The 26,043-nt window shown below is 40.3% G+C and overlaps 1 protein-coding gene across 5 annotated transcripts in view; it reads left to right on the forward strand.

Annotated features, from left to right (window-relative positions):
• SHOC2 (SHOC2 leucine rich repeat scaffold protein) overlaps positions 1–17,817 on the forward strand; it is a 61,523-nt gene extending 43,706 nt beyond the window's left edge. For 4 of the 5 annotated variants that reach the window (XM_077349707.1, XM_077349704.1, XM_077349705.1 and 1 more), the window contains exons 4-9: positions 106–236; positions 6,174–6,362; positions 9,254–9,376; positions 11,244–11,381; positions 11,838–11,955; positions 13,094–17,817. In XM_077349707.1, the coding sequence (XP_077205822.1) occupies positions 106–236; positions 6,174–6,362; positions 9,254–9,376; positions 11,244–11,381; positions 11,838–11,955; positions 13,094–13,302 (908 nt within the window). In that variant the 3' untranslated portion in view covers positions 13,303–17,817. Of the gene's footprint in view, positions 1–105; positions 237–3,696; positions 5,760–6,173; positions 6,363–9,253; positions 9,377–11,243; positions 11,382–11,837; positions 11,956–13,093 lie in introns of those variants that run through there. The other variant, XM_077349708.1, reaches the window with a different exon arrangement.
• The last annotated feature ends 8,226 nt before the right edge of the window (positions 17,818–26,043 follow it).

Below are 26,043 nucleotides of genomic sequence, written 5' to 3' on the forward strand. Positions count from 1 at the left end.
TTCCAAATACCAGAGTTAGTCGTAATCTGTAGATAGGCAACTAATTTTTTTTCTAGCTTCTGTTGCAGGTGTTTCTTAATCATTTTGGGATTTTATTTATTTTAGGAAATCTATCCAGCCTGAAAAGTCTTGGTTTGAGGTATAACCGGCTTTCAGCAATACCCCGGTCTCTAGCACAGTGCAGCAAACTTGATGAGCTGAATTTGGAGAACAATAACATTTCTACTTTACCAGAGGTGATGTATTCAGCTGCAAGGTCTCCTTAGATCTGTATAATACATACGTTTTTGATAAGATACTGAAAGTGTAAATTCTCACAAGACAGTGTTGTTGAATTGTATATGTGGTCAACATGTGCTAACATGAACTTCTGAGGCCTGCATCATTATTACTCAGTAGGTACATACTCTAATTCTCAGTATTGAGTATTTTCTTAAAGGCAGTTCTGTATTATAATGAATTATGGTTTTCCTCCTATTTAGTAATATCTTTGGTAAGAGGTTGGCCTGTGGTGGGTCAATCCAGTGTTGAACAGGTTTCACATTTACTCGAATGGAGGATGATCTTGAAGGTTTACTGCACATAAGATGACCCTCCCAAATGTTATATACACACAAAAAATATTGTTGGGTATAACTGTAACTTGTATGTGACTGTAAGATAACTCCCTTTTTTATTTGATAGCGTACCTGGAAGAAAAAGGGAACTATTAGGAGTTTTGGAACTGACCTGTGTAGAGCGACATATGACTTCAGCATTCAGGATATTACACATTATAAATGTATATTTCAGTTTCTGGGAGTTACTTTCAACTGCCTAACCTGTTGTATACTTCAAAAACCATACATGATTTTCTGTTTAGTTTTATGTAATTAATGTTGATTGCTAGAACTAGCTTTAATGAATAAAATTATCTGGAAATGGGACTAGACTGAAATTTGCTAAATCAAGTACCATAGCTCAAAGTTATTACAGTTAGAAGTGATTGAATGGGAACAAATGAACATAGTTTCAAGGAAGAAAGTTGCCTGGAAGCATTTAAGCTGAATCACCTTTCCCAAGAATATTACAAAAGTTACTGGAGTGTAACTACATATACAAAGGAGACTGTCAGGAAAACTGATTGCTTTATGATAAGATAGGTTGGTTTCCTATCCAGAACTCCAGAATATATAAAAATTGCTTTATCCACAAGTGCTACTCTGCATTTGTGTTATAATTATTGCTGAAAAGAGCCACTTGTGCTCCTATATTGGTATAATCCATTTACAGTGCATTTCCTTGGCAGCAGGGAAAAAAGAGAAAATGCATTCTCAAAGAAAACTGCAGAATTGTAAAACATTCTCAAACTCTTGATGCAATGCCTGATAAATATTAGAACCTGGGAGGGGCAGCTGTTAATTTATTTATAAATAGTGAGTACTTCTGTTTCTTTTCACAAGAGATTAAGCATCCCAAAGCCAACTCCATTATTTCGGATATTCAACCAGCAATAGCTAGATCTATATGTCATTGTTCCTCCCTTTGAAATGAGGAGAAGGAAACTACATTTTATGGTACATAAGACCTGCTTGTTAGGTGCCATGGGCATAAGAGCAATGAACTGCAAGTCCTATATTGAACATGTATCAAAGATCCCTTTGGGACAAGATGATCATCTGTCATTGATGCTTTCCTGAGTGTAAAAATCCACTGACAAAGGCCATAGTGGCTGAATGACTCAAACGGGGAAAGTGGCAATTGAATCCTTCAAGAAAGGAGGTATAATACAATCCAATGTTCCTGTATTTGTATATAATGTTGTTCATTATTATTTATATAATATGTATACGTATATGTATATGTGTTGGTTTTTGTCTTAGCATCTGCAACTAGGTTATTCATGACTGATACTGCAATTCAGTGACTGAATGCTCAGTCAGATTCCCTGTCACATTTTTAATCCAATTTACAGTATATCATAGGCATGCTGTCCAGGTTGTGGTTCTTTATCATTTATGAAGAAGAAGAAGAGTTGGTTCTGATATGCCACTTTTCTCTACCCGAAGGAGGCTCAAAGCGGCTTACAGTTGCCTTCCCTTTCCTCTTCCCACAACAGACACCCTGTGAGGTGGGTGAGGCTGAGAGAGCCCTGATATCACTGTTCAGTCAGAACAGTTTTATCAGTGCCGTGGCGAGCCCAAGGTCACCCAGCTGGCTGCGTGTGGGGGAGCGCAGAATCGAACCTGGCATGCCAGATTAGAAGTCCACACTCCTAAACACTACAAAGACTGGCTCTTACAAGTAATGTATGTTCATTCACTAATGTATGTTCATAACCCACTGGGGACTCTTTCCATTTTCAGTGGATTAGATGACACCTCCCCTCCCCCTCACCGGTAGGATTACTAGATACAGTATTTGCAGATTACAGACGGATAGTGTACACTGCATTTCTGAAGCACCCTATTGGGCAAGTGGAGTGTGGTTACCACTGTTGGGGGGCATGCCAAGATGCAGGTTCATTGGTCTCTGACAGAACCAGAATCCCTGCATAGAGACCTCCACCATCACCTAATGATCAGGCAATTCCAATTGTTTGTCTGCTGCTCCTGGACGGGAACTAATATTTAGGGTTTTTAGGGTGTTGCTGGCAAGCCACAAACCCTCCTCTAGCTGGTTCTTTTCAGTGTATATTGAAAAGTTTCTATATCAGAACTAAGGAATACCAGCTGGGTCTTGTTTTCTGTGATGGCCAGGAAATGTTGAAATATCTTTAATCATTGAGGGGCAGTATGTTAGCAACTCACCCACTGCAGTGAATTTTGATGCTTTCCTTGCTTAATCAGTTTGCATCTGATAAGGCCAAGTAATTCTGAAAAAAATTATGGCATTGTATCCTCTTGTTATAAATGGGTTATTCAGTGGAATTTTTCTCCTACCTTCGGTATATGCTAATGCATATTTTGAGCCAGGTCAGTTTACAGTATATCTTTTTCTTTCACACTTGAATGGCTGTTAATTTGGCCTGAAGAGCAGGGGAAATTTGTACCTTATCCTATGGCCCTCTTTCTCTAAGATTTCAACAGATGTCTAAGTTACTTCTAGGTCAAGAGGTCTCCCTTTTGACCTCCCCACCACAACCCTAGCTCAGAAGTAGAGAGGGCTATGTATACAGGAGATGTTCTCAGGGCCCTACACTTTTAGTTTCATGGAGTAAAACTGTACCTACTTTTATGTTCTTTCTAAATTGCCCGGAGCTGAACGGGAAGGCCATATAGAAGTATAAAGGTAAAGGTATCCCCTGTGCAAGCACTGAGTCATGTCTGACCCTTGGGGTGACGCCCTCTGGCGTTTTCTTGGCAGACTCAATACAGGGTGGTTTGTCATTTCCTTCCCCAGTCATTACCGTTTTACCCCTCCTCCCCAGCAAGCTGGAGACCTATTTTACCGACCTCGGAAGGATGGAAGACTGAGTCAACCTTGAGCCAGCTGCTGGGATCGAACTCCCAGCCTCATGGTCAGAGCTTCAGACAGCATGTCGGCTGCCTTACCAACCTGCGCCACAAGAGGCTCGTATAGAAGTATAAGATGGCCCAATAGGGCCATCTATCTTAGGCAGAGATTAAGCCAGTTTAATGGACAACATCATCCAACATATCTGCATTGAAGCTCTGCTATTTATTTATTCCTTATATAGAAGTATATTCCTTATATAGAACTGGCTTAATCTCAGCCTAAGGTAGATGGCCCTATTAGTATTTTTGCATTACACATGCACTCAGATTTTTTTTTTCTGCAGCCTTCGTAGCTGGGTTGCTTTTGATAGATATGTGCAGTGTGATGACCTAGTCAAATGACCCATGTTCGTCCATGCCATGAATGTCAATTCCTGGAGAGAGATTGCTGTGGATAGAGTCGTCCTTCAATCTTTTTTTTCCACAGTATAAGCCCACATCTTCTTCCATGATGAGTGATCTTGCTATTCTCCCATGTGGGACTGCACAGAAGACACGAAGATAAAAACAAGGTTACACTTACCTGTAACTGTTGTTCATCAACAATCTTCTGTGCATGTGCACATCCCTCCCACCTTTCCCCACTGTGGTCTTATGCTTATGGCTTAATACTTATCTTCCCACAGTGATGGATGGAGAAATGAGGGAGGAGTGCTCACCGTTCCCACATCTTGTGATTTGGGGGCAAGAAAGTAAGCCTTCCTCTAAAAGGGGAGAGGGAGCACTCCTGAAATCTAAAAATGTTTTAAAGCTTGCTCACTCCTCTTTGCAGTAGACCTGTAAAAGTGCAGTCCCATGTGTGCCTGCACAGAAGACCATTCTGTTAACAAAGTTACAGGCAAGTGCAACCTTATTTTCTGAGTTATAGTATAATAATGTTTTTGTTAAAATATGAATGTGGATTTGTAGAGATACTAAGATGTATAAGGGAATAAGCGGTGACAATGGAAGTATTGAGTGGCAATATAGCGGTAAGCTTTTGTTAAATATCAGATATTGTAAGTTTTAGATGAGGAGATAGGGTTAAGAATTTGATCAGGAGGAGAAGAGAAGAATTTGGATGCTTATCAAATCTATTTTTTTTTATTGTATTACACAATGTATAATAGTTCGTAAATTGCTCTGTGTAATCGCTTTCTTTTTTGTTTGTATATTTGTTCTTTGAAGATGTATGTATGTATATATATCCTACCTTCCTTTAAATTCAGTCTTACTTATTCATTCCTTATTGCAGCCCTAGCTTCATTTTGTCTGTATGGATCATGTAGCTTCCACTTTAGCCTTTTTGCTGGCCCAAAGGGATCACTTGCTCCATCTTCTTCCAGTGGCAAAGCCATTAGAGTAAAACACATACTTTCCTTGTATTTTACATAATGTAGTATCATAGATGAGAGGAAGTACTGTAAAAGATCTATTTTATTTCAGAGTATAAAATAAGATGCTTAGGGCAGCAATGAAGTGGCTAAGTACATGGTAAAGGAGGAAAGCAGCTGATGAATTTTAGCTTGAAATGACCTTAAGATTTCAAAGGACTTTTGGCTATGATTAGTCTTCCTAACTCCTTTGTTGCTGTCACATAATATGTTTAGCTAGCAACTAGGTCATAGAAGGGAATTAAGGATAGCATCCATTTGATAAGAAAAAAGTGAAACGGCGGCTTACAAGCAAACTGATCTGTTGTGTCTAGTACACTTATTGGTGTTTGCGCAACATTGCGGTGAGTGATTAGAACCTGAGAGTGAAAATGGTAGCATGTTTCTTCCTGTCACTTTTTGGAATTTCTCCTACTAAAAATCCATGTATTTTTGAAAATTGCATTATCAATTGGGTTGACCTTTTAAAGTTGATCAGAAGTGTTTAAAATTGATTAATCTTTACCCTATTTTGAAGCCCTCCAGTTTTAGAGTTGCTGGATATATTATTTCTGTAAAGAATGAACTGTGGCTATTGAGTGAGATCATAGCCATAGAGGTAATAATATTCATTTTAAATGCACTGAAAAGCAGATAAACACTGAAATGTGTTCTGCTGTGAAGATGCAATAATAGGCCGTAAGGTGAACATAGTCTCTAAAAGCTAAATACAACCATGCATTACAGTGCTCCACCCTTCCCATTGGCTGAACTCATAATGATGCAACATAGTATTATAATTGACTGCGCTATCCAGACATTACCTCACTATGCAAAACTACCTCTGGGCTTTCTTATTGCTCAGTGTTTCCACCCATTACCTTGGGGAAATGAGTTCCTGAAGTAATAAGTATGTTTTAAAATGATAAGCTTGTCTTTTTAAATAGACATGAATCTGTGTTTGCAGCAGTGCATATATAAATGTACTGCAAGCAAATGCTTTTTTAAAAACAATATTGCTGTCTTGACCAACCCTGTACTTGAAACTCCTTCAGTAGTGAAGTAAATGTGGAATCCGCTTCTCATATGGATGTTCCTCTGGCATTTTGGATTTGGCTGATTGTGTGTAAGAAGGTAGAAACACTTATGAATACAGCTAAACAGAAACAAAAAAACTACCTATATATTGGCATACCAAGGGTCTGGGCAAAGTTTGGGTTTCATGGAAAAGTTAAAATAATGAATATCAAAATTAAAATGCTTTGGTTTATGATTTAATGTGAATCTGTATTTAAACATATGCAATTACGTCTCTCTTCCTCAGGGTCTCTTATCCAGTCTTGTCAATCTGACTAGTCTGACTCTGGCAAGAAACTGTTTCCAGTCCTATCCAGTTGGTGGTCCCTCACAATTTTCTACCATCTATGCTCTCAACATGGAGCACAATCGCATCAATAAAATCCCATTTGGAATTTTCTCTAGAGCAAAAGTATTAAGCAAGCTGAACATGAAGGTGAGGCATCATCATTAAGAACCAGTCTGGTTCTTATTTTGCCAGTGGTAAAGTTTTTATATAGATAATAACTGCTAACACCTTGTATACCCTCAAGTGTTAATTATACAGTTGAGAGAGTCAATCTCCATTGTTGGTGCTTTTTCATATTCCTTGTGCTTAATGTAGAGATATTTGAAGCGCACAGACTCTTCTTCTGATGTAGGGTTGAGTTGAATGTCTGCCACAAGAAGCATAATTATACTATTTTTGTGGCATATCAAGCTGACTGAGCTCAAATGGCAGGATGTTTGTTCCTTTACTTCTTTTTTCTTTGTTTGCTTTTACTTGGAGATAAATTCATAAATTGGCAGCCTACTGCCTTAGAGTGTTCTGAGAATCTTTTAATTTCACGTTTTGGTAGTCTGAAAAGCATAAAGATTTACTTTGGTGTAGTAGTGAAGCATGTGGTGAATTATGTCGGACAACACAGATTTTGACAGCCTACATAATATGACTTTGGAGCGCATAAGTGTTCCAGCATGGAAGTGTCCCAACCATATATCAAGAACTTTAGGCTTCATTTCACCTTCCAGATAGGTACAATGTTTAAACCGCACACTCAGCAGGGAAAGTGCCTTTAACCTAAAGCAAGCATATACATTAATTAAATATTAAATTGCCATAAGCAAAATGTTATTGTCCCTTGGTTTGAAGCATAACTCAATTCTGGTGCAGCCCATCATTCCTTGCTTTGGTGGTGGCCTAAAACAGATTGACAGATGTTGCCAATTTAGTTCAGTCTCGTTTGTAACATAGATGTTGAGTTTCTAATTACAGAGAACTGGTTCTGCTTTAAAGTTAAGTAATACTTTAAGTTAATATGAAAACTTAATCGTAGCCTATTTGTCTTTAATAAAAAAGAATTGTCAGTGTCTGTTTTTTGGCCAGATTAGGTCACAAATTGTTCCAAAAATACACTGTTCAGATTTGATTTTACTCTAAGCATGTTTAAAAAAATGTAGACCTTGTATACATACTGACTATTTTTTGAACCGCTTACCAATTATACCCCCTTAAAATGATATTTTGTTTAGGATTTTATTAGGGTTCCTAAAAGCACCGTGCTATTAGATGTAGCATTTTAGCTGTAGAAATTTGAAGAAAAAATGTAAGTTTGTCTGTTTTAAATCTGAAAAAAGAGATATTACTTCTAGTGATTGAAATGGTAGCAATACCTTTATTTTTAAAACTTTTTTAATTTTGAAAAGAAAAATAAACAGGAAAGAAAGAAATACATAACCATTTTAGGATTGTTGTACAATATATAATACCAAAGGATAGATTTAAAAGTTTTAAGATTCTCCCCATCTCCTCCTCATTTGAATCATAACACAATTATCCCTATCACCTCTTCATTTAAATCTTAACAGTAATTAGTATTTAATGAAATATTTACATCATTTTACCACTATATTAATACATTCTTGCTACTTATTCCATTAAACATCTTATTATCTCTACATCTCTACCTTGGCACATTTTCATATGCCTGATAATAAAAATATACTATATCATAATTCAAACTAATTATCTTAAAACCGCCCGCAGCGCCGCGGGTGCCGTGGACTAAATAAAGCGGTAAGCAGTGAGTGGGAGGAGTTAGGGCGGACTCAGTCCGTGATGAGGAAGGGTGCCGATTGGCCCCTTCCTCCGGACTGAACATCGGAGGGCCCAATCGGCAGGCGCAAAGCGCCTGCCAATTGGGCCCTCCGATTGCGCAGCGCGGCTCGCGGTTGCTCCCTGGCTGGTGGCCTGGCGCGTCAGGAAGTGCGAAGTGCCTCCGACACGCCAGGCCGCTGGCCGAGAAGCTGCTGCGAGCTGCGTGCAGCGCGGCTCACGGTTGCTCCCTGGCCGGCGGCCTGGTGCATCGGGAGGCACAAAGCGCCTCCGACATGTCAAGCCGTCGGGCAGGGAGCTGTTGCGAGCTGCGCGCAGTGCGACTCACAGCAGCTCCCTGCTCGCCGCCCTGCACACTCAGCACACCGAGATTGCCGGGCCCGGAAGAGAAGCCGCGCTCGGCGGCGGCCCCAACATTGGCGGTTGCGCGATCGGTGCGCCCGGTGGAGGAGCCGCGATTGCCACCAGCGACGCCCCGAATGGCACTGCCGCCAGAGCCGCGAACACCCGCGGCGGCGCCCACCCACCCTGCCCGCACACAGACCTGCAGAGACTTTGCGCCCTCAGGTAGGCTGCGGCGCGGCCGGGGGTCTAGGACTCACGCCTAGGGCCCGCTGTATTTATACTACAGCGGGCCTATTTTCTAGTCTATCATAAATCACATTTGTTATTATTCTGCTTCTAATTCTTTATGAAATTATATATTAAAGTGTTTCTCATTGGACATTTAACTTCTGCTTTCATAATAAAATTCTTTCCTCAAATTTCAAAATTGATCTATTTTTCAGATATAATTTCCCTATTATAACATATTCAATCAGTTTGTTATCCCTGTCTTTTAAGCTTGGCCAGATGTTTTCCCATCTTGTTGCATAAACAGTTCTAGCTGCTGTCACAGTATATTTGAATCTCTCTTCAGGGACTTTTGATAGTTTGTTAAGTAGAATTTCCAGTGGCATATTCATAGGATCGATAGGAAATTTGAGTTTTATTCTACCTTGCTTTTCATTCATGTATTTCATTCATTTTAAAATTTTTAGTTCATTTTATACCAATTTTCTTATTATTTATTAGTTAATTTGATTTTACAACTTAGTTCTTTAATGAGTGCATCCATTCTCATCTTTTCTAATTTGTGAGAATCAAGGTGATTTTGTTCTTTATATGCTTAAATTTGTTTCAAGCTCAAGTTACTGTTAATACGTCAAAGCATTTTCTATATTGACCCTTAGGACAATCAGCTGACTTCCCTTCCTCTGGACTTTGGGACATGGACCAGCATGGTAGAGCTTAATTTAGCTACAAATCAACTCAACAAGATTCCTGAGGACGTGTCTGGGCTGGTTTCTTTAGAAGTGAGTAGAATGCACCAGGCAGCCTAAGCAAACCCTTCAAAGAACGAAGTCTAAGAGAATTAGTGCCGCTATTTGGAAAGCCTTTTCATATAGTATAGTTAAGAAACAGGAGAAAAGAGAAAGTGTTTTTCCGAGGAAGAACTTTGGTATGCATGCTTGCACTTTAGGGCTATTAATTGTCACTTCTTCATGCAAACAGATTTTTTTTGAGTTATCCTAAACTACATAAAAGAATTAGTATAAAACAACAGGGTTCCTTCACAATTCATGGAGGAGAGAAATCCTGTCCATTCCCCTTTCCCTCCATGCCACTTTTTGCTCCACTTTCCCATTCTCACTGCTTTTCACTTTGTTCTTATTTCCCACTAATGCCTTTCTAAACTGAAAGTCTCCTGCTGTGGTGAAGTAGCTACTCAGCCTCACAATGACAACTATGATCTAATGTAGTTTTGTGCAGGTTTTGTTTCCTGCCCGCTCCAAGTTTGTAGAATTGCTAGAAACTGTAAATAATAATAGGTAATGGTAATACTAAATTTAAATTAAAGTAGTGACACCCAGGCTCTCACAGGTATGTAGGACACATAACTGCTCCAGAGCTCTTTAATCCATCGCCCTCCCTCCCTCCCGCTCTGTCTGTATCTCGCAAACACCACACACACAAACCACTTCCCTTCCCAATTCTCTCTCTTTCCTGCCCTCTTCCTTCCCCAACCTACTCCCCAGACCCTTCCCCTCCAGACATACACACACACTCAGACACACACTCAAAGAGTCCTCCCCCTCCCTCATTACCTCTTCTCTCAGGAGGGCCCTGGCCTCCTCTGGCCTGCAGGGCAGCGCCTGGGCCTGAGCTGGTGTCACGGCTTCCCCCCAGCCCCCAGAGGCCTCCCCACCACCCAGACTCCCTGCTCCCTTCTCCCCTCCTCACTTCACAGCGGCGCTGGCCTGCCCGGCCTCTGCACCACCTTGGGATGTCCCCTGGCCAGACAGGGTGGTGCTGACCCACCCAGCTGCTGTGCTGCCCCACGACTGCCCAGGCCTCCCTGGGCAGCAGGACAGTGACCCAGCCTCCTCCCACAATGGCCTGTGCTGTCCAGGCTGGCCACCAGCCACAATGCTCTGCAGCTGCCCCAACCTCTTCTGGCATGCTTCCTAGGATGGGGCTACAGATGATCCATGCCCATTTCCATCCCAGGGACCATGCTAGAAGATTTGTCCCACATCAAAATAGCTATAGAACCTTAAAGAAAATGAAAAATAATACGCAAAACATAAAAGCTATTCAGGAATGTTATAGCAGTATGGCTTTCTGACTGCTTTATTTATCAAAAAGACACTTCTGAATGGCTAGGGTGATTTTTGCCAACTTTCCTATTTCCATTGCATGCGCCTAGCACTATAGGGGAGCATGGTTCCCTAAACAGGGAAGTAGTCTGACAGATGCAGAGCTAGGGGGAAGGGGACTGGGAAAGTTCTGTTAGAACTCTGCTTATAGTCCTTGTTGGGTTGTGAGCTATAGTTGTGGTTTGCCTTAATGCTCTTTAGTCACTTTGTCCAGCTTAAACTGGAAGGGACAGAACTTGTATGGGTTTTCACCATACTTGCTAAACTGCTTACTTACTAATCTAAGTATCTGCCAGTGAGAATGCATGTATAGCATTTTTCAAAGATTGTGGCCTAAAAGCTTAAAGTTTGTATGTGTGTTTCCTCTTGTCCAATGAAAGCTGTTTTGTGCTTTATGATAGTCTTTTGGTGGGACCACAGTAGCATTCAAGTTGGATGCTAAACACTATTTGAATGTTTAATCACTACTAGTGTAGTTGGTAGCTGCCCTTTTAAAATTTATTTCTCTATTTTTTAATTTTAGGTTCTTATTTTATCAAACAATCTTTTAAGGAATCTTCCACATGGCATTGGTAATCTGAGGAAACTAAGAGAACTGGATCTGGAGGAAAACAAGCTGGAATCCTTGCCAAATGAAATAGCATATCTTAGGGAACTACAGGTGAGATAGTTGTGCAGACTGTAAAATCCATGTTTGTCATTATGAATCAGTTGTTTTAAATCCATGCCAAAGTTAGCTGTCTCTACCATATGAAAACTGAACCTCTGTCATTGAATGAGGTTACTGATTTGGTGATCATTCTCTCTTACATCACAATGTCTTATTGCTGTCTTATGAGGAAAATGTCAGACGTGTATCCTCCTCTTCAGTGTGTAAAAACCTGATAATGCCTTTGGGTTTAATTGGAGGGAGCATATTTTGTAAAGGAAGCCCCCTCTGTTGATTTCATGCTTGACATTTGCTGCATGATTATGAAGCTCAACCTATGAGCTATGATTGCAGCAGGAAAGTTCTTATGGTCCTTGAGTAATGCTGCCCACTTTTTGCTAGTTCTTGCTGACTTCTGTGATGGTAGCTGATCTTAGTTTGATGTTACAAACTTTGTTGCTCTACCAGAGACTGATTCTAACAAATAACCAGCTGAGCACCCTTCCTAGAGGAATTGGACACCTCATCAACCTGACACATCTTGGATTGGGGGAGAATTTTCTTACACAACTTCCTGAGGAAATTGGTAAGATGCAGTTTGTGTTATCAGTACATTGGTGATATATAGTAGCTATTCTTAACAAGAACCATGTGACTGAAAGGGCCACAGACTGAAAAATGTGAGAAAGGGAGCCCAAAAGGTTGATGGGGCCCTGGTAACTGAACTGATGAAATATTTTTTTTGTCATTTATGATATCATTAATTGCCAGAAAGTTCCACTTTCATCAAGGGCAGGAGGGGGAATTCCTTTGTGTGTGCGTGAATTAATGCATTAAAAAAATGAACACACACATTTTCCTTGGTCATATATTCTAGAATTCTGTCTCACGTATATAGAAGACAAGGTATGTCAAGTATATTTATTTTGCTCTTAGTTTAGGCCTTTTTTAGTATAGCTCATTGTACAAGCAGCCAGCCTACTTCAGGGTGCCATGGAACTTGAGAACCGCTCCTAATAGGGCCAATAAAAGGTTGAGAATATCTGAATCGGTGGGTGCTGACATAGTAGGGATATATTTTATGTGTAGAGATATTCCTGCAGTATCACCTTTACAGGATTACATAAACTATGATGAAATGACCACCTGCTGAAATTATTTTTTTTTTGGGGGGGGAAACGATGTGGGTAGTCTGTTACTGTATACCCCTTCCCTTTTCTTTGGTGATGTCATAGTTAGCATTAAGTCTTCAGCACACTGCAGTTACTATTTCTAGGAGCAGGATTGCATGAAGCACTTGGAAAACAAAAGATGGGTGTTTTGGCCAATGGAGTACTCATATTCTAGAGTTTCCCTTTATTGAAAATCATTTGTATAATGCTGTTTCTTGAAGTAGACTGTCATAGTTGGGATATGAGTAAAAAAAATTAAGCCTATAATGGATGAGCTTAAATTGATAAAGAAAGGTCTCAGTGGTTTGGTCCTCTCTAGATTTCATATAGATTTTTTCCCCTTTGCATACCAGCTACTGAAAGATGCTGTAATTGCAGAATGGTAAATGATTCATGAATTAAAGTTCCTGCATGGAAGCATTAAATAAGAAAACATAAAAGTGAATTATTTTTCATTTAAAAATATCTGCAAGAGCTTTCTGAATTGTATAAATTACCTTTAAACAAGGGAATATTTATTTCTGTAGTAATTGTACTAATGCTTTTATGCAGGTACACTGGAGAATCTGGAAGAACTGTATCTGAATGACAACCCTCACCTGAACAGCCTTCCCTTTGAACTGGCCCTCTGCAGTAAACTGTCTATAATGAGCATTGAGAACTGTCCACTCAATACCCTTCCAGCTCAGATTGTTGCAGGGGGACCTTCCTTTATCATCCAGTTCCTCAAAATGCAGGGACCATATCGTGCCATGGTCTGATGGATAGCTATTCTGAAGGTGTACAAAATATAAATGGTATTGAGGGTGTCATTGTGTATATATATTATTATTATCTAGGCCACACGGTGCCAGGATTAGATAAAGATTGGGTTGTCCCATACACTGTACAAAATGCAAAGAGCATTATTGGTATTGTGTATGTGTGTATATATAATATAATATATATATTGTATATTATATTATATATAAAACATAAATAATATAAAACAGGCAAAATTAAGACCACATTTATGTGTTTCTGCTAATAGAGGAAGCATAGCCATTTAGATTCTTTTTTCCTTTGTAAAATGCTTGTCTAAGTTTTCTTTGCTGAATCTGATGGATGTCTAGGTAATGTGGAGATACCAGTTCACTGGAGATGATTGCCAACCTTACTGATAAATTTAAGGGACAAAACGTTTTTAAATAGATCCCTCTTTATGTGGGAAAACCATGGACCTCAGTAATATGAATTTCCTTCTGTCATTCCCCTCTGCACACATTGTGTCAAAAACCTGTTGGAGTAATTTGTCTTCTAGTTGGGGAGATCCCTTTAACTTATTCTAAGATTTGAAATAAAAGGTGTTGTATGTTGTTTACAGTCAGAGTAAATCAATGGATTTTTTTGATTTGCTCTGTTTTAATCATATCTAGAATGTATATGCTTCTGCTGAGGGCTTTTTAATGATTGATTTATAGTAAAACAAAGATAAGTAGGAAAAGATACAGCCCAACAAAAGCTTGAATTAATTTTAAATCTTGGTTTCTCAAGTTATTGGCTGTAGGCATATCTTCTTTGGACCAGTTCTTTTATAGTTGGTCTCACCTATGACGAGCAGCATTTCCTGATTAGAAATGGACTAATTTGTTGAAGACCTACACATTCTTTTGAGCTCTAATAGTGTATTGAATCAAAATAATGTGTAGGTCTATATATATAGTTGTGTTTTATGACAACAGGCAATTGTAAGGGTTCGTCCTAGTCCTTGTAAAATTAATGAATGTGTCTCTTTGAAACACTGCAGTACATATTACAATTTATGGTTGGTTAACATTGTTACTCTGGTTTTATATCTTGACTTGCCTTGTACATCCTTCCATTATTATGGAACATCTGTGTCCAAGCACAATATTTCCATGCTGTGCTGTTTTGCTGCTGAACTAAATGCACTTTGCCCTACAGTTGGGACACTTGCTTCAAGTTAATCAGTTCAGTACCATGATTTATTCTCTTTTAATCTCATTCTATCAATCTCAGTATTAAAGAATGATCTGTTAAAAAGGACACCTTTTCATTTGTACTTAGATTTTGACTGCTCTGTAGAAAACCGTGAAGTGGTTTCCATTCTGGTTTTACTGTCATTGTCGTGGCTGTACAAAGGGCTAATGATGCTGCAACGGATAGGCACTTGCTGCTACCTTGTGGTGTCATTTTGATTTGGAAAGCTCATATAGAAGTAACATTCCAGGTATTTTTCTTTTTCCTAACTGTTCACTTCACTTTGAATTTACTTCTGGAACATTCTAGAGAGTGAGAGCGAGCTATAACTTTTGAACAAGTCATGCATACCAAGAGGAATATTGTCCCCCGTTGAAAGGGTTTTTTTATTTTGGCAGTTTTTATTTCTAACAGAAAAGTTTATTTAATGGGCACACTCCTCATATATCTAAGCATGTTCATCCATTTTAAATTGTTAAGATTGCATGTCTAAGAATGCAGTGCTAAATGCACTGCTAGGGATTTAGATTTATGCTGCAACTACTGTTGATTTCAAAATTTTGATTTTGCCCAGCATAACTAGTTATCTAGATCTGCTTTCTCAGAGGAGAATTATAATATGCATTCTGATTGGATCTTTTTTTTTTTAAGCAAGAAAAAATTTCTTAAAGAAGGGCAGGTAGAGATATAAAACTGTTAAAGGGCTGGTAGTTTAAACTGTTCTATACATCACTGGATTTTATAAAAGGAATATTAATTTCTGCCACCTTTTTCTTAGAACAACCTAGTAATAGTTATTTGTTTATTACATTGTACAGTTTCAGCTTTGCACAACCAATCTATTTGAGCATTAAGATGTGAAAATGTGAAGATGCCTGTGTGGTGGTTACAACATAAAAGTTCACTTTTATGCTGAAGCTGTAAAGTTGTTTCACTGGTTCAGGATGAGATGCCATTTCTATATTCATAATTGTTTCTTAAAGTGAGAGAGGTTTGTCTGAGCTGCCCAGTTGCACTTTTATTTTTGGGTGGGGATACAATACAGTTTTGCAAGTCAGTTGTCTCAATATTGCTTTAAAGCCAGAGTTTAGCCATGTACTGAAAATGGTTGAAGATCGCATTTGAGGGATATTTTTGGAACCTTACACAAAACTGAAGCAGGGACAATATGTTTTGAGTAGACTGGCTTCTTGCTTCACTCCGTGGAATTGTTGATTAGATGAAGTTGGGCTGCATTTATGCAACTCTTAGTTCTGTCTGTAAATATATTAATATAAGATTGTTCATTTTGCCAAGGATTATATGACTGACACTTTCGTTCTTCTGAACATCATCTGCATGTTGGAAATGGGTTTCATTTATACAATATCTGAAAATGAACTAGAAATAACTGGATTTTAAAAAACCAGTGAAATAGTTATATTTCAGCATTGTATGTAAATAGAGGTAAAAAACCTTATTTTGTGTTGAACACTGAATTTGTAATGAACGATTCTCCAAAATCCCACTGGGATTAACCTTTTGTTCCATAATCAGTATAGAGTACAAAGTGGTAGGAAAGAAAAATGTATAAGGAGGGGATACACCCTTAATTTAAAATTTCAAAAAATATTTTCACAAAATGCTGTAGCCATTTATACCTGTGATGATTCCCAGTTATTCTGTATATCCAGATAATTTTTACTGTTTTTGGCAAAAATAGATTTCAACCAGTTAGATTTAATCCATCTAAATCAGGCCAGGATGTATTAAATAGAGGTTTAAGAATGGAATGCATGCCAATCTGGAACTGGGGGAAAGTTCTTATACTTACATCATACTGAGACATCATCAAAGCAGAAGAGCATATATTTAGAGACTTTGGGGAGGGATATCTTTTTAAAGATCCAGAATGTCCCTTACTCTTGTATACAGTACAATGTACTGTATTCACTTTTGCTAATTCATTTTTGCTAATGAATTTGACAATCTTTTCAAATCTTAGCAGTCTTGGTGGAAAGCCATGTAATGTCCAGTGATCAACATGAACTATCAATAAATCTGGTGCACTCTTGATAGAATGTTCCTTATAGAAAAGTATGAGTATTTAGTACCAACTAGCCTCTTCATCTCAATCTGTGGAACATCCCATGTCTCAATAACAGCAGCAACTATCAGTACTGATGCTGTATCATACAATTGCGCTACACAATGGGCCTCTTCAGATTTAACAGGGCTATGGTTGAAATGTCTTCGAAGTACTCCATAGGGTAACAGGGACTGCTTTCCGTTTTGCTGAAGAATTCCTCCATGTCTAGCTGTAGAAAAGTTAACAAAATGTTAATGGCAAGCGCAGCAGAGCTTATGCAGGTGGAGCAATACAATCAGTTGCACCATTGAAACTGTCCTTTTGTTCAACTCCTCCATAGTTAAGGGAAATAAATCAGTCTCCCTTTTTAAGGATTATTTTGGAATACTGAAATGTAAAGGAAGGCTTAACTGATGCTATAACTTTGAAACAAATATGTCTACAGATAACTGTGAAATATTAAAGGCAATTAAAATGCTTTATTTTGGTGGGAGAAGGGAAAGAAAATAATTAAGTTGTATTATCGGCATTAAAAAGGGGGTTGCACGGTGGATGCTGTTAATTCATTCTCTGATAAAACAAGTTTGCGGTATTTAGTATTTAATTTACAATATTTATCTTTGCAAATGTTAAAACTTGAGAGATCTTAGCTCACTAAAATGGTTCTGCAAAGATGAAAAAGGGGGAGAGTAATGTAATTTAATGTTGAAAATTCAGGCAGATTTCCAAGTAGCATCTTTGAACCTGAAAAGTTTCTGAATTGGGCATTGGAATGATTTTGTGCTAATGTATCAAAGGAGAAAATGCCTTCCTGACTATTCAAGGAGCTGAATTTACAGTAAAGCATTTGTATAGTCAATATTGCACTTCCATTGTATCTTTAATCAGCATGTCAGAACTTGCTTTTAATTAGGTATACACTCGGCAGTAATTTGCACAATACACCAACTTTAAAAGGCACATGTACGACAATTACTAATGATGATATCTGCAAAAGAACATCCAATGGCTTTTTTAATTCTGCAAAGATCTGAAGATTCTGTTTATTATTTTGATGTTTGGGTCTTAAGCAGGACAGTGCAGGATTCTGCCTGTTAAATAAAAGACCACACTAATTTGTGGTTGAGAATGAAAGCGTGTAAACAGTCTACAAAACAATGTACTTTCTGAATTATTGTAATGTTGATTGTTATGTCTATAAAAGATTGCCTTGCTTTTTTATGAGTCATTCTGTATCAATGTATTCATTATAAATAGTATATTTGTAAATGCGCTGCAATTGGGTCTTTTGGGCATTTTCTAGTAGTAAAGAATGCATTGACTCTAATTATACATTTGTAGAGAATCACAGAAGACTGAAGTTGATTTTCTTTGGGAAAAGTGGACCTTCCCCCAATATAAAATCAGGTTTAATGTATACTTACTTCTCTTTCCAAAGTTGAATGCAGTAACTGGACTGAAAGAAAGCAAACTGTAAAAAGTGCAGACCTTACACAGAAAACAAGTTAAAAAACTTGAAATAAATATTAGTGTAAATTGCATTCTACATGTCATATGCTGGAGGGAGGGAGTATCATCACTTGGGATTAGCTTACTCCAAAAAAGCATATGAAAGTTGCTGTACCTTCCAAATATTCTACAGGTTATATGCATTATGCCATTCCAGACAGTTTGGAATCAGTCCAAATAGTTACTAGTCTGGCTTTTCTTCATGGAATGGATACATTTGCAAACAAAAATGTTTAACTTTACACCAAAGTAAAGTGACAATATTATAGATGAAAAGAGAGCAGTGTTTCTGTAAACATTGTTTCTGCCCAAAATGCTCCTTTAACACTTCTATAAAGTTCTTTTATAAAAAAAAAACACAACTTTTTAAAAACAACCATCAAAACATTCTGGGTAAGTTCTTTATGGCCACTTTGAAAACAAAAAAAAACCTTGCTTAATTCTTATTTTTATAACTGCTGAGGTGTAAAACAACTGAAAAGTGACTATTGTTAGTAATTTTGCTTTTGCTGTTCTTCCCTGTGCTGTTCTTATGTCACTTCTGACCTTGAGAGCAGTGGTGGTTTGGTCAAGATCAGCGACCTTTAATCTGGAGAACAAGGTCTGATTTCCCGCTCCTCCACATGCAACCAACTAGGTGACCTTGGGCCAGTCACAGTTCTCTTAGAGCTGTTCTTGCAGAGCAGTACTCTTTGGGCTCTCTCAGACCCACTTACCTCACAGGGTGTCTGTTATGTGGAGAGAAAGGGAAAGGTTTGTAAGCTGCTTTGGATAGTAAAAAGCAGGGTATGAAAAACCAACTCTTCTCTTTTGCAAATCAATTCTGCCAGATTTGTTTTGTTGGTAAATCAACAACTGTGACGGTTTATTAAAATTTATCAAGGTCTGGGAAGATGCAAAATAATTTTATTGATGGAAGCAATCAAAATGAGAAATCACTTTATAGCAGTGATTTATTTTTCATGATTAAAATAGGCTGAAATCATGTAATTCATAACTATCTCCTGTATTCATTATGGGGAGGCATAAAATATAAGATTAGTTTCTCAGATTCCTGCTTTCGAAGGAATGTTTTATTGAGTGGGCTAACCTTGAGGGTGGTTTTAATTCTTATATTCCAACAACTCACTGTTTTAGGGTCAATTGATTATGTGATGTGCTTTGTGGAATCTGACCACCTCAGTGTGTGTTAAATGGAGTATAGTAGATTCTTCTCATAGGTCATGACACTGTTTTGTTTAGTTCTCTGGCTAGTACGATATCTCTTAGTTGCAGTCTCTGCCTGTGAAGTGTCTTACTGTGTCTGAACAGCCATTTGTGTGTGTGTCTGGTACTTCTACTGAGTCTGATGATTTTTCAAGGTTTTCACTAGTTAGTGCTTTTTCACATGCAATATTTCCTGTTCTGAATATTTTTATATAGGAAATTGTACATATACCGTTGCATGTGAGAAGGGCACAGGCACCTGTTCTATGGCATGTATTCAAGGCAAGAAAACCAAATGATTGAATTCCCTTAAGTGGTTTCTTTGAATACTGTTTCCTGAATTCTCACCGGCTTTAAATCTCGGTTTTCATGACATCTCTTGGTATTTAAAATAATAATTTAACCTTTTTCACTTAGCCATTTTTCCCATCTGCATGTCTCATTGAGTTCATTCTTCTTATCCACATAATATTTGTTACAGTGAGACCTCAGAACCCAGCCTTCTTGAAGTGAAGGATCTGTGGCTCAGTTGTACTGTGTACAGTTACTTTACATCACGTCTTGCTACACATTCTGTTACATGTGTCTGTACTCTTGGCCATGTTACTGACAACGGTTATCTGGGATCTGGGTGCTCATTACAGTATGGCAGTGAACTCTTCAATAAATAATTCTAAATGCATTTGCCAGAACAGGAGGTGCCAGCTATGTGGAAATTGGTTCACCTTCATTCTGAACAGTTCCACATGGGGCTGCGCAGGCCAGCAGCTGGAAGATTTTTAGCTAGCTTAGCAACAGAGCAAGAGGAGCCCCTCCCAATCAGAGCTATTGGAGCTGTTTTCCTACCTTACGGTCACATGCACTGGGGAGAGGCGCCACACTTTCCTGCAGTTTTCTCTTTGCTGCATGGAGAAGAGCAGTTTTACTTAGCTCTGCATTTTCTCAAAAGAAGAAGAGAAGATGTATTTAAAAATGCTCATATTTAAAAGGAAAATTTTAAAGTTTTTCAATATGTAAAAGGTAGTTAACGGAAACGGATTTGGAACAGAAAGAATAAGGGGAAGAGAAAAAGATCATATAGCTAAAGATATATAGCTAGAACAGACGTAATGAATAATTATATAAATGTATAAATGAGTTCACCTATTACCAGGCAGCAGACATGCAGTTTGAAGCTCTGCCCACGAGGCTGGGAGTTCAAACTCAGCAGCCAGCTCAAGGTTGACTCAGCCTTCCATCCTTCCGAGGTCGGTAAAATGGGTACCCAGCTTGCTGGGGGGTAAATGGTAATGACTAGGGAAGGCACTGGCAAACCACCCTATATTGAGTCTGCCATGAAAATGCTAGAGGGTGTCACCCCAAGGGTCAGACGGGATACCTTTACCTTTTTAAATATATCTTATTAATTTAACTTAACCATTTTCTTTCTGATTTAATACACAGCACTGCAAGAAGTCCATAGGATATTTCCAGTTAACTTTAAAAGAGGAGATAAAAAAATAACCAAACCTGCTCTCATTAATTATTATTATTAATAAAACAATGCTCATGTTATTTGACAAAGATAGATAAGCACCCCGTTTGTCTTGTATGTCTCAAGGGAGAACCACAATGTATCAGAATCTAAGATCTCCTGCCTCAAGGCTACCTTATGGGAGAAGGCTCTATGTCTGTTAAGCTGGCAGCAAAAACACTCTGAGTAGAATAGCCGGGTTTTTTGGCCCTCAAGCTGTTCTCTGTTCACTTTCTGTCAGTAATTTCATTCCATACTGGATACCTGATAGGACCTCATTGGACCCATTCCCCAAAAAACAGGTTGAAGTCCAAGCATTAGACTTATTGATTGGTACCTACAGAACTAAGCACTCAGAACACAATAGGTCCGGTGACCATTATTAAGATCTGTGAGCATGCTACCCTGTGTACCCTACTTGCTATGCTCTGGCACAGTCTCCGTCACTATGTGACCTAGTGTCAAGTCCCTGTCAAGGCTTCAATAAGCAGACTTGTAGGGAAATAATTTCTTTATTGTAGAAAGCAAACAACTATAGAACAAAGCTTTTATTATTCTCAGCGTTGTTTCCCTCCGCTCTTAACAGTGCCAGCTCCCAGCGGGTTACAAGTTTTCCTGCCCAAATTAGAACACCAAGTCCTGGCTAGGGTGCAACTTACCATCTCGTCCTCATCCAGGTTTCAGGGGGTGATTCTGGATACCTCCCTCTCTATGGAGGCCCGGGTCACAAGGGAAGCCCACACAGCACCACCTTTGCCTGGCAAGACTGCTAGCACCGTATCTTCCCCAGGACTGTCTAGCCACAGTGATCCATGAAATGGTCACCTCTAGGCTGGACTTCTGTACCTCGCTCTATGTAGGTCTACCCTTGTCCTTGACCCAGAAACTCCAGCTGGTGCACAATGCAGTTGCTAGGGTCCTCATCAGTACACATTGGAGGGCCCATATCCAGCCAGTTGCATTGGCAGCTGAGGCAGCTGCATTGGTTGCCAGTCCTGGCCCGGATCAGGTTCAAGGTTCTGGTTTTAACCTTTAATGCCATTTGCACCCTGGGCCCTGCCTATCTGAGGTACTGTTTGTCTCATGCCCCCCACAAGGCACTTCGCTCTGCGGGTGCTAATTTACTGGAGGTCCCTGGCTGCAAAGAAGCATGCCTGGTCTTGACTCGGTCCTGGCCCTGACCTGGTGGAATGAGCTCCCGGGGGAGCTGAGAGCCCTAAAGGAACTATCAGGGTTCCGCAAGGCCTGCAAAATGGAACGCTTCTGCCAGATCTTTGGCTGAGGCCAGAGCCATAAACGAAGGACCCTCCCTTGAGCTACACAGTAACATCCAGCATACCCCACCCTGGGGGGTGGATGGCTACAAGGATGGGTGGAGGGATTATACCACCAATCTTGTTTTATCCTTTTTTAAACTATGTTTCATTCTGTTATGCGATAGGGCTTTATCATGTTTTTATGGAGGTTTTATATTGTACCCCGCCACAAGTCTCCAGAGAGTGGCAGACTAAAAATCTAAGAAATAAATAAAAGCATACTTTTATATCCCCCTTGTTGGCATCTCTCTCCAAATCCTGGTGCACTCATAGCATAAAAGGCTCTCATTTCCCCAGGCCAATGTCCCCAAGCTTAAAGCATGTGCTAACTCACATACAGTATTTGGCATTCTTAAGAGCACACAAATCAGTTTCACAAGGTTAAGATGATAAACTGCTATAGATATGTGAGAAACCCCTGCTTAATTTGACACAGGTTAAAGACAGGTCAAAGGCAACATCTTTTAGCCAAAGCATAAAACAGGTTAAGCAGAACATGACATATAAAACAGATCAAAAAGAATTACAGGGCAAGATCATAACACAGGACCTTGGCTTTTGGCCCCTCAAGGCGAGGTGCCTACCCAACAGGTCACTATATCTTTTGATTCACTGCCTCCATGGGCACATTCAAGACCATGGCCACAGTACACTTGCTGCCACTCTCTCTGTGCCATCTAGAATGGGCAGAAACTTGAGAACTACACACAGTACTGAGGAATCATACTGCAAGGCTGATGGAGAAACCTGACCACACACCCCACACCCACATATCTTGAGACCAACTGCTTATGATTCCAAAGTGGAGGAGGAAAGCAGGTCCATAGTTAGTTTGAGTGTATCAAGTCTGCAGCCCCTGTCCCCTGATGTATAGCTGACCAATTGGGGGTGGGCTGGGAAAAGAAGCATACGAGCCACTGGGTTGAGCCAATGCTAGGAACAATTACCCAGAGTGTCCTGCTCCTTTCCATCCCCTCCAAGGGGTCACAGAAATTGTTCCATCTTACTCAGAATGTTGTGTATTGCTGACTTCAATCTTGGAAACAAGATTTGGACAAATATTGGTGGTGGAAAATGCTTTCAAGTCACAGCTGACTTATGGCAACCCTGTAGGGTTGTCAAGGTAAGAGACATTTAGGGGTGATTTGCCATTGCCTGCATCCATGTCATGAGTCCGACCCTGGTATTCTAGCCAAATACTAGCCACGGTGGTCCTTGCTTAGCTTCCAAGAGCTGATGAGATTGGTCTAGCCTGGGCTATCCAGGTCCATTGCCAACTATTCGGTTCTATCTCTTGCATGCTTGGAAAACCATCATATTTCCTGTGCTACGTAATGACTAGATACTGTCCAGTAGCATCCATTATAATTGGTGAGAAGATCTCTCGGGTATTCTAATTATGTGTATACTAGTAATCAAGCCCACTGCACTTTAAAGGAAGCGGACGCTAGCGGCCATGCGACCGTCCCTGGGGCGCCGGCGACTGTTCCCAGCCTCCCCCCCCCCACCGCAGCCGCGGGTGGCCATGTGAGAGGCTGGGAGGCTTGTCCGCCGCAGCGGTGGCGTCCTGTGGTGGGGGCGCGCAGTTGGCTACCTGTACTACTTGAGAGTGAGAAGATGTTGGCGGGCAGCTTGCGGCAGGTCCAAAGGGTGTGTGGCGGCGTGCTCCAGCGGCGGAGGCGAGCTCGGGATGAGGAGAGAGGTTGGGGGCTGGTGGCTTTTTGTTGGCGGCAGCGGGTGCCGTGTCTTGCTGCTGCCGCTGCTGGGGTGTGTTGCAGCCACAGTGTTTTGCTGCGGGCTCTTGGCTCCGGTGGTTGCCGTGGGTGGCTGTCACCGCGGCGGGGCGGGGCACATTTCGGCGGCTCGTGGTAGGGCTGAAGTATGTGTCGCCGCGTGCCCCAGCGGCAGAGGCAGCCTGGGTGGAGAGTGGGGGCCAGCGTGACAGTGTTGGGCGGTGGCGGCCGCCTGTCCCCACAGTCTGTTGGCGGCATGTCTTCGGGGGACCGTGGCCTGGAGGCTCCGCGGGCCGCCGCTCTTCTTCACGGCGAGTCAGCAAATAGCAGCGGCCAGGCGAATGTGGCGGACGTTGGAGGGGGCAGATCAGGAGGCGCTTTGCAGCTCCCGATTCATCAGTCTGGTGGCAAGGGACCAATCAGGAGCCATGCTGTGCGCGGCTCCCGATTGGTCCCTTGCCGCCGGATTGACAATCGGAGGAACCAATTGGCAGGCCCTTTGCGCCTGCCAATTGGCCCCTCCGATTGTCAATCCGGGGGAAGGGGCCAATCGGCACCCTTCCTCATCACGGACAGGGCCCTCCTTAGGTGCCCTTACCCGATTATTTAATCCGCTCCACAGGAGCGGTTAAAGATATCTATATATCACTATATCACTATTATTAATTGGGTAGTCTAGCACTCTTAAGTATATTCATAGTCTTAGTTCTCTTTGGGATAATTTTTAGCCAGGTTATATTGCATTTTATTTAGAAATGAAAACACACTTTATAGTTTAGATTTGAACAGCTATAGATTCAGAAAAACTGGTTCCTGCAATCAGTTTGGTATGCAAAATGACAATTAGTACCAAAGATATAATATGGATTTAGGAATTCCACTGTAAAAACTGTTCAGAGTATAGAATAAGAACACTCAACAGACACAGGGAATCATAGAATCATAGAGTTGGGAGGGTCCTTCAGGGTCATCTAGTCCAACCCCCTGCATAATACAGGAACAACCAGCTGCCCATCCACAGTGATCCAAATTTTATGCCCAAGTGATCCTTCCACCAAAAATCTCTAGAATTCAGCCTGGGCTGGATGAAATTTACCTATCATCTCATAGTGGCGATTAGCAATTCCCTGGAAGTTCCTGATATATTAAGGAAATAGTACCTTTGAGCAAATAGTCTTGAGAGAAGGAAGCAAAGATGATGGGGAAATGAAAGTTTCTAGTAATGATTCTGCTCTTCAGAGAAGGGTGGGCTGAGAGAGGAAAAGGAAGGATAATAGAACACATTTGCAAGACATATTCTTAAATAAATTATTAAGGAACTTCAGTGTCATAGGAAGAGCACATTTATTTAAACAGGTTATTCAGGCCTACAATAGCAAACTGAAAGACATGCAAAAAGGGGACAGAGGGAGGAGTGGGCAGAAATGAACCATGATATTCCTGACTTTCCACTCTAATGAGAATGGGCTGGTGTCCACTGAAAACCAAGGAACTGGTTAGTGATCAGCATGATTTACTCCATGGCATTTAGCGGCAGGCAAGCTGTTTTGACAGCAGGAGCTTTGAAACCAATGTCAGGCAAATGATAGTGCTCTGGCTCCTTAATCTTGGAGAGAACAGATGGCCATTCCAGGCTGTGCCGTTTAATTATCCAACTGCATGGCTTACAACTATTTTCAAGTGGACTAGCTTAGAGCGGATCTGTGAAACTTGTCCCATCCGATATGTGTCAGCGAGATGCATGCCCTGCTGCACCAACGGTAATAGGGTGCTATTAAAATTTGAATTGTCATTGTGCCTGTGCTTAAGGCCTAGTGATCCCCGGTAGCCTTTTTCTTGCATACTACCAGAACACACCTGAGAAATTAGGCAACGTGTGGATTTCCCTTGAGAAATATGAATGCATGCATTTTTTAAAAATATGCACATTGATACTGTTTGCTCTCTGGAAAAGCTGGTGTATGTGATTAGGTATGGAGGATATTTTTGTCTGCCATAGAGTGAATGGGAGACGGGGCCTGAGGAGTTCCCAAGGAACTGGAAGCTGTGTAATGTGCTAAAGTACAGAAAACCCTCTTAGGCTCTTCTGATTTTCAATATTTGTTAAAAGTTTTCTTTCTTCTTGTGACATCAGGCTACCCCCTCCCCTGAATTCGTCTAGGCATACCAAACGTCTT

This window comes from Paroedura picta, chromosome 8 (genome assembly GCF_049243985.1).
Source record: "Paroedura picta isolate Pp20150507F chromosome 8, Ppicta_v3.0, whole genome shotgun sequence".
NCBI lineage: Eukaryota > Metazoa > Chordata > Lepidosauria > Squamata > Gekkonidae > Paroedura > Paroedura picta.